We start from the raw sequence: 17,708 nt of genomic DNA, 5'->3' as shown, positions 1-17,708 counted from the left end.
TCTTCCACCCTTTCTTTAATCTTTTTATTCATGACGTGTGTGTATATGTGTCTGTACACGATTTGTTATTATAAAAGTCATACAAAACTGTTACAAAAAAAAAAACAAACAGAAATAGACTTGCCATTTGTCAATGTCTTTGGGGGACAATCCAAGCTTATATTTCCATTAGGTAAGGTAAAATCTGCCACAGAAAAGACTTCTTGTTAGCTAGCTGCTTCAGTACTTAATAGTCATATTTTCCGATTGATACTAAAAATCTTTTTGAAACAAGACAATTGCAATAATAAACTTAATTCACAATATTAGTCAATGTGATGTTATATTAGATTTCACTGAACAAACACATTTTAGACTGATGTAACATCACGTAAATAGTTTCACACAATCAACAGACAGGCTGAGCAGCTTATGTCAAAGTAGCTGACATTATCACTTGGTAAGCTTGTGACGAGTAACTTAAAGCAGCAAAAGAAAACAAGGTATTGAAACTAAATAAGTAGATTTATACAAGTATTATCGATACGACTGTAGAAATGAATAATACAGATTTGCATTTAAGTTAAAGCTTATCTTATGATTTGTATGGGTGTCTCATTTTCACTCATATTCTACTCTTTCCTGCCTTTCCTCTGTGTGTGACAAGTTCATTGCAATTGTTAGAATACAGCGAAACAAAAAAATTAGTAATTGTAATTAGTAATGACTATTTCATGACATTACCCAACTTGAACTCAAACTTTACCCAAGACATTACTAAAGACAGCGAACAAAGGGACAGAAAAGTACAAAATGGGAGAGGTATGCAATATCAATATTTTTTACAGGGCATGCACAAAGAAGAATAAGATTTTTTCTGTAAGGTTAGTGGCTTTTGTTCAACAGATACAAACTTCATGCGATCCTATTCTTCTGATTGCTACTTGAAGGAATGGTGTTTAGCCAAGAAAAGACGGTTTGTGAACGGACAAAATAAAACACATGCAGACTCCTATTACAGATGCAGATAATTACTATATTTAACACATAAAACTACAAAATCTTTTACACTAAGCTTTTTGTAATGAAGACTGGCATAAGACAGGGTTGCATATTATCACCAACAATCTTCTTGATAGCCATAAACTGCATTATGCGCAAGACAAACCAAGACAACAACACTGGTACCCAGTGGACCTTCACCAAACAGCTAGAGGATCTGGACTGCAGATGACATCATTCTCCTATCTCCTCGGCAACAACATTCACAAACCAAACTAAGTTAGCTAGCAAAGGAAGTGGGGGGGGGGGGAGGAAATTGGTGTTTTTACACCATGTCAGCAACTGAGGCTATATTACGGCAAGGCAGCCAGCCCTGTAAACAGATGTCCCATGCACACATGCAGAGAAAGAACAGCATGCCCGAGACGAGAAATGAACTCTGGGCAGCCAACCTTCACTGTATTGGTGACAGGCGCTAACCGTTGCGCCACCGAGCCGCTACAGAGGAAGCAGAGAAGACTGGCTTAAAGGCCAACAGAAAGCTAGAAGACCAAAGTGATGAGAATCAATAACAAGCAGGAAATCCAAATCCAACTTCAAGGAGAGAACATCCTGGAAACAGACCGTTTCATGTATCTGGGGAGTATTGTCAACAAGGACGGTGGAGCAGATGATGACATCAAAGGTCACATCAACAAGGCCAGGCATGCTTTCAACAACCTACATCCCATGTGGAACTCCCGAGCACTATCCTTACACAGCAGGACCCGCATCTTCACCAAAGTGAAGGCAGTCCTACTGTATGATTCTGAAACCTGGAGAGTGACAAACACCATCAACAACAAGCTCCAGACCTTCACCAACCGATGCCTACGCCATGTTCTGGGAATAAGATGGTCTGAAAAGATCTCCAACAGCAGCCTGTGGAAAAGAACCAACCAGAATGCCACTTGCCAACGCATCACAAAGCGCAAATGGGGCTGGGTAGGACACACCCTGTGCAAACCAGCTGACACCATTGCAAGCAGGAACTTGACTGGAATCCTCAGGGGAAGAGGAGGGTTGGGAGACCAAAGCAGACTTGGAAAAAAAACAGTAGAAAGTAAGGCAACTACATGGGCCCAACTGAAGAGGGCTGCCCAAAACCGGGTTCACTGCCAAGGTGTTGTTGTGGCCCTATGCTCCTCAAGGGAGCAACAAGGACTAAACTATCCCAATGAAAGAGACAGTGAAAATAACTTTTTATGTAAAGAGAAATTTTGATGTGTAAATTTTAGAATTATTCATATAACCCTTTACGATATAATAAAAAGACAAATACATTCTAGAAAGAAGATCAAGGTACAACTGACTATATAGAGCTTACATTTTGCTATCACATACTGACATAAACACCTGTTGAGATATTTAATATATCTTGGTATGAATTTGTGATCTGCAATTAGCTGTCTGCCTGAGCCAGTGAAACAAAAAAGAAAATCTATCCTACCCCTCCTAGTTGCATTCAGTGAAAATGCTTTTTGCAAGACAAATCAAAGAGTGGATGGAATAAGGCAATAATAGTTGTTAATTTTAAAATACATCTTGAGCTGATAAGTAGTAGGATTTTTAAAATAACACTTGAGGAATTAAAGAATAGAAACACCTTTACTATAATGATTATATTTAGGCTATAATATAACTTGCACTGAAAAATATATTGCTTTGTGCCATTCATTCAAAGAACGAAAACTCTGCCCAATGCATGGCACTGTACCATCAAACATTAAATTTCATTCCTTTTCTTCCATGCCATTATCTTCAAACTATCAGCTAAATTTTGGGGGGTTTTGTTGTCTTTCCATCTACTAGACTGACCATGGCTGCGATATGCGACAACATACCAACTCATTTAAACAAATCTATCAAAAAAACAATAAAAACAAAATTTTAATGATTGGAAGCATGGCCAGTAAAATTAGAAATAAAGATCCCACCATTGAGACACTCGTAATATCATCATGACTTGAGATGGAGCAAGTGGAATATCTGTTTTAGCTTTCTTTCTATAAATTGTGCTGACAAAATAAGCTGATGTGTCCCAGGGTCGGGTGTGCCTGGATGGCTATCAAGGAACAATCAGAAAATATATATTTATACACGATTATATATACATCTTGTAGGTGTTGCCCATATCCCTTTTTTTTTTATTCGTTTCATTCCATAATGCTCAAATACACATAAAACAAGCAAATACACACAATATTTAGCAATACGGGAAAAAACACCGCATACACATAAGGCGGCTCAGTCATCATGAGCAAAACAAACCATCCAACACAGTGTGCGCACACTTTTCTGTCAGCCTCTCATCTCATTGATGCAAGAGAAACACTGCACTAAAAGCCCTGAAGAAACAACAAGAAGAAAGTATGTCCAACACACTCCTTTCAAAGCAAGAATTTAACCCAAAGACCAAGACAGAGAACAGGACCTCCCATTCCACTCGAAATCCCATTAACCATATCAACCTATTTTTGACTCTGTCAACGTCTCCACAACAACAGTGCCCAACACACATAATTAATTCAAAAATCCTGTAAGACTTCCATTTGTTCTCCTAAAGAAAACCTCACAAGATAAACAAAAAAAAAGCACGTTGAACATCTGAGACACCAGGGTGTAGATAGGCTGAGGACATTTTTTATCTGAGCAATCCTCAGCCCACAAACCTATTCCTAAGAATAATGCAAAAGGTTACAAAAGTGGGGAGGACACAAGGCCTAGTTGGATATAGAAGCTATATGGGAGAGAACAAAACTTGTACACCATCTTTACTAATCTAGAGAAACACTGAGTACACATGAACATATTTTTTATAACTACTTCGCGTTATCCAATTTTCTCTAATTTTTTTTTTATATCACTGGTAAGGTTAGATTGAATATGTCTAGTCCAGTGGTTCTCAAAGTATTTCAGACCGCGGACCACTTTACTTAAGTCAAAAATATGGCAGACCACCAAGGCCTACAAATCACTCTGTACTATGAATTTCAAATTTAAATTGCCGCATTTGTTTCATTACAATTCAAAACTAAATGTCCTTTTGTGACAGTAGTATAGTAATAAGTTGACACAAAACTACCTCATTATTTGTAATTAAAATGTTAATGCTAGGAATGCATCACTTTAAACATCACTTTGCTGAGATATGACAACTGTCAGCCGCGGACCACCTGACCTATGCCCGCGGACCACTAGTGGTCCACGGACCACACTTTGAGAACCACTGATCTAGTCAATCACTTATAAGTTGTTTGCTTCAGATGCATTGCCATGTGACTGAGCCTTGGACAGCCATGACTGATATGAAAGAAATTAAAAAAAAGTGTATAACATCATTTGGGCCTTAAAGTCAGCAACAAGGCCAAAAAAATCATCTTTGTTATTTCTCATTATAACCAAACTGATAAAATGTGTCCATTAAAAAAAATATTTTCAAATAGATTTTAGGTTTGCTGTGTTATATAGATGTCCTTGCCATTTAAATATAAAGAGGTGCTCTAATAATAAAAATCCTTAAACTAATAAGTAGAAAACTACATTTTTAAGCTTTTTATGGTTTTATATTTTCATGTGACATGCTGCTGTGTATGTTACAAAAAACAAAAAAAAAATCAGTGAGCAAGCAGATTGAAGATTTTTTCATCTGATCCACAAATTACAGTGAAGGCACAAACCATGCAATACAACTACAGAGAACACCAGTCAATACATAAAATGTTGCAAACCCCTTTCTTTTGAATCATCGCAGAAGACACTTAATGTGCAATGGGCCAGTAGACATAAAAAGAAGTAAAGGCCAGGAGAAGATGGCTGCACAGAAGCAAATCAAGTTCCTAAGTAACTGACTGCCAGGGCTATATTTCCTTAGGGCTCCTTTTTTATAGTTATATGCTTCTTATTGTAATTATGTGAGAACTGAAAGGCTTATTCTGAAGCCCTATGGAATGGGAAATTATTATCAACTTTGTTGATTGCCTATTCAGTCTTGATCTAAATACTTTCATGAACACATTGTTATTCTAAAGCTACCCTGTTTACATAAAGTAAATGTTCATATCCATGTAGAAGATCTCAAGTATGCTGAGCTTGCAATTTTATGAATCATTTTCTCTGTAAAACATGCCCTTCTTTTTATTTGTCTGTATTGAGCCAGTATAGAAAGTGTTGTTTTGTTTAAACCTGTATGTGTTTTAAAAATCTGGGGAACATCACCAACAAGATGCCGAAATGCACTCTGTTCACTTAGGGGGGAGATATGCTGTATTTCCATCTGTAATATTCGTCTGTAACACTTAATTTTATACTGTTCATTAAACAATTAGTTTCCCATTGTATCTCCCAATTTCCTACTTTTGTGTTTAAAGGAATCTGCCACAGCTGAAATCATTGACTGAAATCATTTCTGCGAATTTAATGTGTAGCTCATCAAAAGTTTGACAATATAACCAGTTACTTCAGGATTTGGTTGTTGTGGTTGCTTGGATTCATTTTCTATACAAAGCTAACAAATTTAACAGACTAATTTTAAATAAATCTATAGTAAGAAATTAGTTATGTCATCAAGGAACTTACTATCTTCGCATGTCCTGGGTTCTGGTCTTGTCTTGTTGCTGAATAATCTTATTATATCTGTCAACAACAACAAACAACAAATTTAGAGTGTATGTCACACTTAAGGTCATTTGGATTCAGAGGAATACGTTTTTTTCCCCCACAGTTTAGCTACTATTCTTAGGGTGGGGGGAATCCTATATTTCATATTCAATGTAGCCTATTATTTTCTTTTTATTGTTTTCGCATCAAAAAACAATTTTCCAGAATGCAATACACAATGTCAGTTTTAAAAAAAATAATGCCATCCACTTGTGTTTTTGGGTTTTTTTTTATCAACTTCAGTGTAGTTTGATAATTTGGCTCTTGTGAAGACAATGAAGAGAAGGAACTGATTAGTACCAGAAAGATGATTATTCCTGCAGCTGAATTTCTCTTGAAGCCATTATGTATAATGCTCATAAGATTGTTTTGTAGATCAATGCTAAACCACTTAATGTTTTGCACATTAAAGGTGCAAATAAATCATTGAAGTTTGAGACTGGGGTTATGCATGAAGACTGACACTGTAGTCTGCACATCAGCATGCATGCGAGCTTTGAGTACTATTAGGATACAATTATAATTGTAAATAAGAGTTGTCAAGGAGTCTCACATTTCATCTGGAAAACTTTAAAAAAAAAAAAAATTAGCAGGCCATGATCATTTACCTTGTGCGGGCTCACAATTGACAGGACCTTCGCCGGCAAAAGAAACGATGTATTTCCCACCATCTTCCTGAAAAGGACTAGAATTTATATGAACAACGAAATGCGTGTCGTCAAGTTCATCATAACTGGATCCAGGCTGAACATCACAGCTTAAATTTTGGTATATCCAGTCACAGTTGAGGATATAATCTGCAACAAATTTAATGGTATTGCTACAAATGAGGTATAATTCTATTTTTACACATGGAAAGTTGTCTAAACCATGTTTTTATATGTTCTCCTATTCTCAGATAAAGAAAAACACGTGCAAAAACCATGAATATACAGATTAATCAATATTTAATAATCATTCTCTTACATTACACATAATTTTTTTTTTTTTGCTTAACAAAATACACTTGCTCTTAACTAGCAGCGATATTCCTATTAAAGTTACACAGTTTAAATCTTGCTTGTAACATTCTATCGGTGTATGCCCCTGTAATATAATTGTAGTTGAACTGGCTTTTTACTTAAGTAACCAAGTGTGGCCATGTATCCTAAAATGCAAGTTGCCCATCATGTCTTTAAGCTGCATGTGGAAGACCGAATCTAGTCTTTTCCATCCACCTTTATGTACATTTTCTGGCAAGGTACCAAGACCTGAGAGTGCGCACAAGAAATTGTCCAGCCACATGCACGGACGGGCATGACACCCCCTCCGAGTGCCAAGAACAAACTCACAACCTCTACCTTTTTATCAGAATTTCATTGGATTATAGTAATGCCCTTAATGGACCTGCAGTGCTCCTTGGAGATGTTAATGTGAAATTGTGACAGCAAGACTAATCCTGACACAGTAAAAATATCAGAACTGTTGCACACTTTTTGTCTCATCCATTCGCCTGTTTTGCAGCCCACTCATAAAAGAGATCACATCTTGGACTGGAGTTGATGTTTCTCAAGATCTCACATCTGATCATTATTGTGTATTGATTGAACTTGATTGCAGATGCCCATCATCGGTGGCAGTTTTCAGACTTGCTCATTACGCCGCGTTGATGTAGTTGCCTTCAAAGCACAACTGCAAATGGCGCTACTCCAGCTACCCTCTGTTGTGTTTTGCATAAAGTTATTGATGACCATGCCCCAGTGTCTCAAGGTCTGATGTGCTAGTCCAAATATGCACCTGGGTATTTGCAGATCCCTGCTGAGCTCCGTGATCTGAGGCGTACTTGCCGGCAAGGTGAACGTGTTTGGCGGAAAAGTGGACTCACCATCCAGAAAGAAACATAATGCAGCAAGTTACAGCTGTCTGTCAGTCTGCTGTGATAGACAAGTTAGAGCTGTCTGTCAGTCTGTCTATTATGAGCTACACAAGATCAGCGCCATCTATCACATTCTGTCTACGCTAGCTACCCACACTCTTGTCTGTGTGTTTGATTTATCCAGACTTGATTACTGCAATTCCTTGCTTGCTGGCTGCCCTTTTACAAACTCCAGAAAATACAGAACTCAACTGCATGTCTGGTGCTTAGAGCCAGGAAATGGGACCATGTCACTCCTTTTTCTGCGCTGGCTACTCATCCTTTCTCACATCCAGTACAAATTGTCTGTGATGTTTTAATTTCTTTACTGGCACCTACCCTGATTATTTCTCTGAACTGCTCTTCCCTAATGTCCCAGCTACACAACTCTGCTCCTCATTTGATCGTCTCCTTACTCTTCCTGTCACCAGAACAACAACATATGGACACAGGATTTTTAGTTATCGTGCAGTGAAACAATGGAACTCTCTCCCTTTCCGTATTCGCCACCTACCCACTAATGAATCCTTTAAATGTGTGCGGAGCATTGCTTTGAACACCACTTCCCACAAAGCTAGTCCTTTTACACACCCTACACTGCTCATCTTCCTTTTGCAAGAACATGTTACTCTCAGTTTTTGTTATTTGGTTCCTCTTTGCGTTTTATTTATTTGATTTTATTCTTCAGTAGTACTGCTGTTTATTTTATAGCTTGTAAGTTATTTGCTTTCCTGTTGCCGTATGCTGTTCGTGTTTCGCTCTTGTTCTTAGGCGCTCAAAGCATGCTCCTGAGGAGTGTGAGTATGCACTTTACAAATTTTATATTTATTATTATTTACACCAAAAGTGAGATTTACACCAAAAGTGAGCACACCAATGAATCCCTAAACAAGCGTGTTCATTATGACATAAAGATAAAATGACACAGCAGTTTTACCCAAGAATTTCATAGTATAAGTAATTTTACTGCACAACTAGCGTATGTATATGGCGATGAATGGTCAATGTCCCATCTCCTGGCATAATGTCGGTTCAGAACGTTTTCATGCAGGGCAAATTAAAGGATGGGGAAATTATAAATCACGGAAGTGCCAGCCACCATTTGACTGACTTATTCACCCCCTTCTCTCACCTTTCCTATACCTTTGTCTTTTACACAATACCTTCTCAAAATACAGTGTCCATGTTTGTTCTGCATAGCAAAGATACAATGCAATTTGCTCCTTATAATAAACTTTCTTCATCTGGAACTATCTCTAACACCTTAGAGCTAAGAAAATTAACATTAGAAACAAACTACAGAGCAGCATACAATAACAGCCAACAATATGAAAGGGGTATTACAGTTAATCATGGTGAGAAACACAGAGAGACATCTATACATTGCCACATTCCACTTTATTTATATTTAATTTAAGCAGATGCATTTGTTTTACCTTTTCCTCCATCAAAACGTACAGAAGAAACTTTGAAAGAAACATGCTTCCATTTATTTGTTATGAGTGAAAGCTTGTATCTGAAGCTACCATCCTTCTCCAATTTACAGGTACCCAAATCGCCACCTTTGGAATAATGGAATAAAAATATATGAACACATTTGAAAATATGGAAGTAAGTCAGCTTTCAATGGTTTATTGTTTCATTAACTTATATGCATGGCATTATCAATGTGCCTGCAACTTTGTGCAGAATAAAAATCACAATAATATTTATGTTACAAATAGCGAGTCCTGGTTTGTAACATAGGAAATGTGTAATTGGACCACCCAGATATCAGGACCAAAATGATCATGTCCTGATGCGGTCCATTTAACCAGAATCGACTGTAATTTCAACCATAATAACTGTAATCACACCTGGCAGTTTAATTTCTAAGTGAAATGTTAAAACAGAATGGTTTACTTATATAAACATACCTTCAATGGTCAAGGCGATGCTGGATAGTTTAATTAACCACTTCCATAAATTTTTCATTTCCATTCACAAAAATACAGCACCTGAACAAAAAACCCATATAAACATAAACATAAAAAAATTGACTGAAAAATGCAACATGAAAATAAGATTTTATGATTTTTAAACAGCATGAATTCTTTTTCTCTCTCTCACACACACACACACACACTTGATGTGCTTATTTAAATAATGATTTAAGAGTTCTCTTTACTCTTGGAGCAAAACAAATTACATTTTGAGGATATTAAGGAAAATGATGCGATGCATAAAGCCCAAACACAAATGTTGGTGGCTCATGGATCTTCAAACCTACACTTCCCAAAGCAATTTGTCATCTCAAAAATACCAATGACCAGTTGGTGGGAAAAGTATTTCGACCACAAAGCTGGCTGTAGAAGTTGTTCTTTCTTAAAAGAAAAAAAATACCTGGTTACACTCCAATTAATCCTAACTCCAATTGTCTGGTGACTGCAAGTGGCTTTGTTTTTATTTTCTGTTTATCTTTGTTTACTACTGATCAATGCAGCATCAGTTCAGTCAAGCTGTGAGCAGAAAAAAGGAACCTAGTAACATCCCTGGACTGAAATGACACTCGCTTATCCCTGTTGCCAGGGAGTATTTTTTACTTCCTGACATGGAAGCTGGGATTGAGCGTGGTGGAGGCCACATATGGATCATCGTATCATTAGTGGAGAGTTCACTGGTTTGAAGATGCTATCTAAAAACTGTTTTTGTGTTTCTGAGCAAGGAGGCATGTCAGCACAATGTCAGCAAGCTTAGGACCCATGTCATGAAAGAGATTGGGAACTAGGAATGGCTTTGCAGCACAAATGTGGCAGTAACGCACCCCAAAGTTGTGTGTGCGCTCATTCGTTTATGCGTGAGAGAGGTAATGACTGATTTCACTATAGATAGTAGAAGTGTTGAATATATTGAAGAACAAATAGTAATAGTACACCCTCAGGGAAGCCTTATCTTTTAATGTATAAACATTTTGAGTGTACTTTCATAAACACAATTTTGATACCATGTGCAGGTCATTTAAGTCTTTTAGAATGGTGTGTGGGGAGCCAGCAAATAAGGTTATATAATGACAAAGCAGCCAGCTCTGTAAACAAATGCCACAGGCAGAGAAAGAACGTGCTGGAGACAAGAGCTGAACCCAGCCCTAACCGTAGTGCCACTGGACCGCGATTAGAGCGGGGAAGAGGGCCGGGCTTACCATATAGCACTCCACCCACATGCTTAGTTCCCCAAAGCGAAAAGCCACGCAGTTGGAGAAAACGCGGAACATTGTAACACAAGGAAGACGAAATCTTCCTGTTGGTGTCAAAGTGCGATTATTTTTGAATGTTTTATCTACTTATGCCCCAAAAGATTTGATTTTCCTCTAGAGTAAGAGGTGCTGGCCAAAGACAGTAACATCAACATGACAAAAATACATTTGACAATTACATTTGTATTTTTCCTGTTACGAAGGATAAGATGTGTACAAGAAGAAAAATGTAAGTTATTTTACTGTTTATTAATTATGGCTTATTCATAGTAAATATAGTTTTACTTCTGGAATGGAGAGAAATGTGATTATCGGACGGCACCAGTCACTCCTTTACTGGGTAACATATAGCTTTTTCCATCACAGATGAGTTAAAGTTTGTAACCAGAAGCTTCAACATTTTTCTTCCTGTCAAAATCAAATTTGGTGAGAAACGTAAAGTATCTCCCTGTCAATACTGAAATTTTGTCTGTTACTGTTTTACTGTTTCCTCAGCAAAGATTTAAGCAGTTTTGAGTTTCTGATCTTCTTTAGACAGAGTAGAAGGGTTGTCATAAATATATTGTTTTCATTTTGTTTCTTGGAAACTTCCTCATTGTCAGCAGATCAGTTTACCCTATTTAAAACTTGTGTAACATGTGTCATGCCCTAATCTGGGAATCTTTTCGCCAATATAAGTTTGTCAAGACTAGCAATTTCCAGTTGTCATATCCCTCTTTCAATCTCATAAGGTTTCACAAATCTAAGGCTATATCACTGTTCGCTTTCTTGTAGTGTGTGTGCATGCATGTGTACGTGTGCTCGCATGTACATTAGAGATCACTTTTTATCGTTAAATTGAATATTAAAGCTGAAATGGAGTTTGATGACAGGCAAACTTTTGTGCTACACAATTGTTTATAATTTTAATTTCAAGTATGATTCTAAACACTAACAGCAGTGAAACTTGTACACAGCACAAAGCATTCCTTATTGCACATAAGTTATTAAATATTTCTTTCTGTCATATGTGTCATGTATTACCTGATGAAATACAATAGTAATTTTTTCTGATCCCAACAGGCGAAGAGTTGAACATTCATTCTTTAAAGGGAGACACTGTCTCAATTCCTGAAAACAACTATGTGAGCTATATTTTCTGGCTGGACACTTCGGCCTGTAAACAGTCCCAAGCGATCTACAGACTGGAGGTACAGACCAAAACGAAGGATGGCACTTATGAATATGACGGACGGGTCATCCAGTGGAACAACACATGTATTGTCACATATGAGAAGTCAGTTCGCTGTCTCAGTAAGAATGGTCCTGCAGAAATGTACAGAAAACTCAATCAAACACACGTTGAAATCGAATGGACAGTTTCCTGGAAAGATGTAGATTCTGGCAGTTTGAGAACCATAAACCTAAGCATGTTTGGTATGTTAGTTCTCTTTTTTTAGCTACAGTTATTTTCTTATACTCTTTTTGGATAGGAAATGTTTACATTTGTGTACTTTTGTTTTGACAATGACCAACTTTATTTGTCCCAGTGGGCAATTTGAACATGGGAAGATGCTCTAGTTACAAAAGTTTCCAACGGTTTGCTGTTTGGAAATATGACAAGGGTTTTACTAGGTATTACAGAAAGAACTGTAAGAGGAAACAACATCTGTCAGTTCATCAAGGCAATCACATGAGTTGTAGAAAACACCCCACACTGTACAATCAAAACAGTCTAGCAAACATTCAACACTTTCATCTGTCCAACACTTCACTGACTTAACAACAGGCTTCATGCGTTCACACACAAGCCTGTACAAGGGGGCCAGAAACATGCTGTGGTGGTAAGAAGCCCCCAAAGATGGTAGAGGCTTGGCTTTGTATGATGCAGGGATTGTGTCATAACATAAATTCAGTTTGGTGTGTTTCTGGGTTGTTGGGTAGGTCACAGACTGGTCATATTTTTAAAAAATCTTTGTCAGATGACAGTTGTTTTCATAGAAGACTTAACTCTTCACAATTCTTCTCTTTAATTCACATTGTTTACAGACTCCTTCTGACAAATGAAATGCATGCAAATTATATTTTATGTATAAAAACACTTTCAGTGAAGTCTATATAAATGTGGTATGTATGGGTGGGTGGTGTGATTGTGTCTGTATGCTGTGTGTTTGTGCACGTTTCTCTCTTTCATGTTTGCAGACCCATCTCACATCAAAAACCTGACTTTGAAGAGACGTGAAATTAATGGTAAGCACCATGTTTACAAAAGTCATGATGGATGGATACATATGGATGGATGAACAAATGAAATCCTAACACATAACTGTAACAAGAAGTTAGATGAGCAATGCTCAAGCTTTTGCAAAGTTACCACAATGAGACCAAAGTGTACAAATCCAAGAGATCTAATTGGCTGGTGGTGAAACAATCTGAAAAAAGGCGAAGAAAGTGATAGTTAGCTGCTCAATTGATAAAGGCAACTGGCCACTTCATTAGTGTGCTAGATATAAAAACAGAAACTGAACCCTCAACGATAACTTCCTGATTTACTTATAGTTGATCTGTGCTCATGAGATTTCACTAGAAATCCCCTGTCACAAGAATAAAAGCATATGATAACATGAATTTTAGTTACTATGCAGCAAAATAATGGAACTCTCTCACTTTCCATATCCACCATCTATCCACAACTGAATTCCTTTAAACATGCACTGAAAACATACCTCTTCCTCAAGAATTTCTCATAACAATGGTCCACACAATGCCAGTCCTTTTTCACACACCCCCTCCCCCCGCTCCTTTCTTTAGGAGTGTATGTGCTATACAAATCTTGTGCTTATTATTATTTCTCCAAGAAACTATTGCAAAGGAAATGCATCTAAATCCAATAGACTTGAGCTGTTTCCCATAATCATATATTAACAGTAATAATTGTGTATGCTGAACTTCCTTAATGTTGCACTATTTCCTTTTACAAAAATACAGGTTCTGCTTCGTTTCCTGGCATGCCTCCAAATCAAGATCATCATACTAAAGAAAAGGGTGCGTACTCTCCAAGTACATCTGTGTACTTAATTATGAACCTACTAAGGAAAAAAAAAAATAAACCATGAATGTGACAAATTTGCACTCTACATGCAAAACTGAAAAAAAAATCACAAAAATAGATCATATTTTATAGCTTAAAGACTGTAGGAACTCTCTAGAGAAAGACTTTATTAACCAACCATCCATGCATTTTTACATTTAGAAGCCTTTGAGTAACTGCTCTACTTTCCCTTGATAAAAAGGTGATCTGTTACTGGCTTGTCAAGGCTTGTCAGACTTAAATGGTAAATTCCATCAATGGCAGCATGTTTCCAGCTTGGTAACTTTTTTTTGGAAAATTTGTGAAAACATAGAACAAAATCTAACAACACAGTAGATTCATTTCCGCGTAGGAAACGTAAACTGAAGGCAAATCGGGAACTCCAAAAATAAATACCGTGATCAAGGTAGTCTCATAAAGCCATAACCTGGATAATCAAGCTAGAAGATAGTAATTATCTTATACACAGTTTTTAAAAAAGACTTCATTTCTTTTTTATTCTTGCGAGTGCCTCTACTATTTTTTCATTTGTTTTGATTTACTATTCTATGTCTACATGTAGAAATATTAATTTTGTGTTATTTATGAAACAATGAGCGTACTTTTAGAACTGCAGATTTTACGAAGTTATAAAAAGCTGCAAATGATGTTTATATATTTCCAACAATTTGTTTGAATAATGTCTGTTGGGTGCTTTGCTCAAAAGCTATGGTGTTGACAAATATTATGTTAGCCCAGTCTTGGTCATTATTGACCAAACGTTGGGTGTTACATGATCCACTACAAATTTTGGAAATCAGATAGCCGAGTGGTTAGAACATACATGTCCTAACCCAGAGGCACACCAGTTCAATTCTTGTGTGCCTCAGTGAACTTCTCACAGTCAACTCGGTTGTCAGAAATGGAAACCTGACTTTAGTGTTAAGGAAGATAAAGCAGCAAGAGGGACAAAGGATAGATACTGCCCTCTCAAAAAACTGGCCCCAGGAAAAGGCACCAAATGACCTTAGAAAAGGTGGGGACGATCTTTACCTCACTGTATTTGTCTCCTAACTTTTCACTCATCTGACAGTGTTTGAACAACTGATTTCATATTGCTTCACAATGGCGAATAAACTGAAGGTATGTACATGTATACACGTAGGCCTCATGCTCTTCAGAAGTAGCACATTCCCATGTTTGATAACTACGTACATACCTAAAAGCACACACATTTTTGTTTTGTTTCATTGTGTAAGCATGGCAGATCATCTACACGTGATTAAAGTAAATTTTAAGCAATCTGACGATTGTGGCAGTACTAAATTAATCCAAGAAACATTTATCCTGACATTATGAGCCTTTTTTTGAGTTAAGAATCTCTTGATCAACTTTTAGACAGAAGAGAAAATACAGTTCAGAGAAAAGTTCTGCGGGTTTCTTGTCCAAAACCATTCAGGAGAGCGTTAATTTAGTCCTTGTTACTCCTCAAGGAGATGGGCCTACATAGTTCCAACATCCTTTGCTTCACTCTCTACTATTCTTTTCCAACTCTGAAGGTGAGCATTTGGAATTCCTTTATTTACAAGTCTAGATCAGATTTGGTAGGTGTGCAAGTGTTTGTGTATGCATGAGTGCATGCAGGTGTGTTTGTGCTGACAAACAACTATTAAATTGTAATATTAATATAGAAATAATATTATTACATTAATGCACAAAATATGTGATAACAGAAATTTTAATTAAGTATTTGTAAATGCCCAAGAAGGTGCCTTTGGATGAGAGGTAAAACCTATATATAAGATTAGTAGAAAAGGAAGATGCTCAGCTTTGGGCGAGGTAGAGGGTACTAACTCCTTGCCTACTCTATATTTTATTTTTTTTAGGGGAGGCTCCCCCCCTCCACCACCACCAACCTTGTCCCCCTGGTTCCTACCCAGGGCTTCTGATTACGCAAAAAATTGCGTACAGTACGCATTAAAAGTTCGGAGGACCCCTTCAATTTTCGCCAATGGGGTCCCCTTCAAATTTGGGCAAAGAACAGGGACCCCTTAAAAACCTGAAGAAGGGGTCCCTGGGACCCCAAAGAATTTAGCCTTAGCAGAAGCCCTGCCTACCCATTGAAGACCCTGCCATACACCACTCGCAATATTACTGGCTCTATTGGTCAGCAAAGAAATAATTTTCTCATAACTAAAATGGATTAAATCTTATTTAGGATTAACAGTGGCGCAAGAAACATTGGTTGGGAAGACCTTCATTGAGCATCACTTCAATGCTTGGAACCTTCGCTAGAAGACTGGAAAAACACAGCTGAAAACAAGGAAAGTAAAGATTTAAGCCTCACTTTGATGACCAAAAATCTAAATTAAGTGCTGAAGGTTTTATAAGTGGTCGACTTGTTTTTGTTGTTGTTTATTTGGTATGGGGAATACACACTATGATGATGATGATGTCGATTTGTAATGCGCAGGTATCCATTCCGAAGAATGCTCATTGCGCAGAAAAAAAAAGAACAAAAGAAGAAAAAAATAAAGTGAACAAATATATAAAACACCAGGAAAAGTAAAAAATATAGACAGAAGTGTTTCTTGGTAGTTTAAGACTGGTTGGAAAGGAAACAGATGGGTTTTCAGTTTTTTTGCGGAACGTGGTTGGTGAGGTGATGGTGGAGAGTGATGATGGCAGAGCATTCCACAGCTGTCTGTCAATCTCAAGTTTAGTCTTCCTCCACTTTTTCTCTGCCAGCCGTCTCTGTTTCTTGGCTTCACTCACCCCTCACAAAACCACGCACAATCTAGTCATCTACAACAATTTTGCTGACTGCAGGCGCATGCTTATCAAGCAGCTCTAGTAAAGTCTGATTATATAACTCTGCTAACTCATCAACATCTGTGGGAGGATCTAATAACAACTTTGACTGAAGCAGGTCTTCTCTGAAAGCGTTCAGGTCAACCTTCTTCAAATTTCTACACATAACAGATGTCTTTCTGCGCCTTGGTCGAGAAAGATCAGTCATCAAGGACTGCACAAAATGGTCTGAAATAAAAAAAAATCCTCCACAACAGCTGACTTGACCAGTGACTCTGATGGCGCATGAGTGATAACCCAGTCAAGAATGTGTCCAAGTCTATGAGTTGGTTTATCAATCAACTGACAAAGACCACGGCTATCTAAAGCCTCAATCAACCACTTCACATCATTATCTTGAGGTCTATCAAAGTGAAAATTTACATCCCCCAAAATAAGAATCTTCTCCTTTGTGAGTAAACTGTCCAGCAGCATAGTAAATTCCTCATGAAACAGAGAATCGGAAAGCTGATTCTTTTTAGAGGGAGGAGGTCTATACAAACAAATGATCTCTAATGTCTGCTTGGCTAATGTCAGTCTTGCCGTTATGTATTCAAAGGACCTGTACTGTGTTTGTCTCTTCAGCACTGTAAATTTCAAATGTACTTTAAATAAAACTCAAACTCCACTCCTACCACTACTAGGATTATGTGCAAATGTATAACCCTGTGGCGTAAGATCTTTGATTACTGATTCATCACCTATCTCTTTTAACCATGTCTCTGACAACAAAAAATACATCAAAGTCATTATCCAACACTAAATCATGAATGTCAACAGCCTTGTTGCAGACTGACATTTAAGTGACCAACACATATACTTGTCACGTTTTTCGTTTCTATTGAAAGTCGCCCGCTCTTTCACAAAGGAAAATTCACATTAAAATTTAGGTTACCTTTCTTTTTCCCACCATTTGTACCTCGTTTGGTGCGTAGGTGTAATAATGGTTGAGATTTACATTTGTCGTTTAGACCGTATTTCCTCATCCGGTGTAACGGGATGAA

General features: G+C 37.4%; 2 protein-coding genes across 3 annotated transcripts; one reads left to right on the top strand and one right to left on the bottom strand.

Moving 5' to 3' along the window:
- Positions 1-142: 142 nt before the first annotated feature.
- On the bottom strand, positions 143-17,707 carry LOC112568063. Its single transcript, XM_025245088.1, has 7 exons — positions 17,600-17,707; positions 9,490-9,570; positions 9,010-9,135; positions 6,288-6,476; positions 5,599-5,655; positions 4,752-4,836; positions 143-184 (listed from the first exon to the last, which is right to left on the bottom strand). The coding sequence occupies exons 2-6, from the start codon at positions 9,551-9,553 to the stop codon at positions 4,766-4,768; spliced, it is 507 nt and encodes a 168-aa protein (XP_025100873.1). The 5' UTR covers positions 9,554-9,570; positions 17,600-17,707; the 3' UTR covers positions 143-184; positions 4,752-4,765.
- On the top strand, positions 10,766-16,369 carry LOC112568061. Of its 2 annotated transcripts, none has more exons than XM_025245086.1 (5): positions 10,766-11,034; positions 11,868-12,221; positions 12,987-13,034; positions 13,773-13,829; positions 16,073-16,369. In XM_025245086.1, the coding sequence occupies exons 1-5, from the start codon at positions 10,959-10,961 to the stop codon at positions 16,147-16,149; spliced, it is 612 nt and encodes a 203-aa protein (XP_025100871.1). In that variant the 5' UTR covers positions 10,766-10,958; the 3' UTR covers positions 16,150-16,369. The 2 variants fall into 2 exon arrangements, 1 of the variants encoding a protein (XP_025100871.1); XR_003099972.1 differs by having other exon boundaries at positions 10,768-11,034; positions 13,773-15,413.
- Position 17,708: the final 1 nt, after the last annotated feature.

Source organism: Pomacea canaliculata, linkage group LG7 (assembly GCF_003073045.1).
Source record: "Pomacea canaliculata isolate SZHN2017 linkage group LG7, ASM307304v1, whole genome shotgun sequence".
Classification (NCBI taxonomy): Eukaryota; Metazoa; Mollusca; class Gastropoda; order Architaenioglossa; family Ampullariidae; genus Pomacea; species Pomacea canaliculata.
Note: the sequence above shows the minus strand (reverse complement) of the source record. Positions and strands in the feature narration are given on the sequence as shown.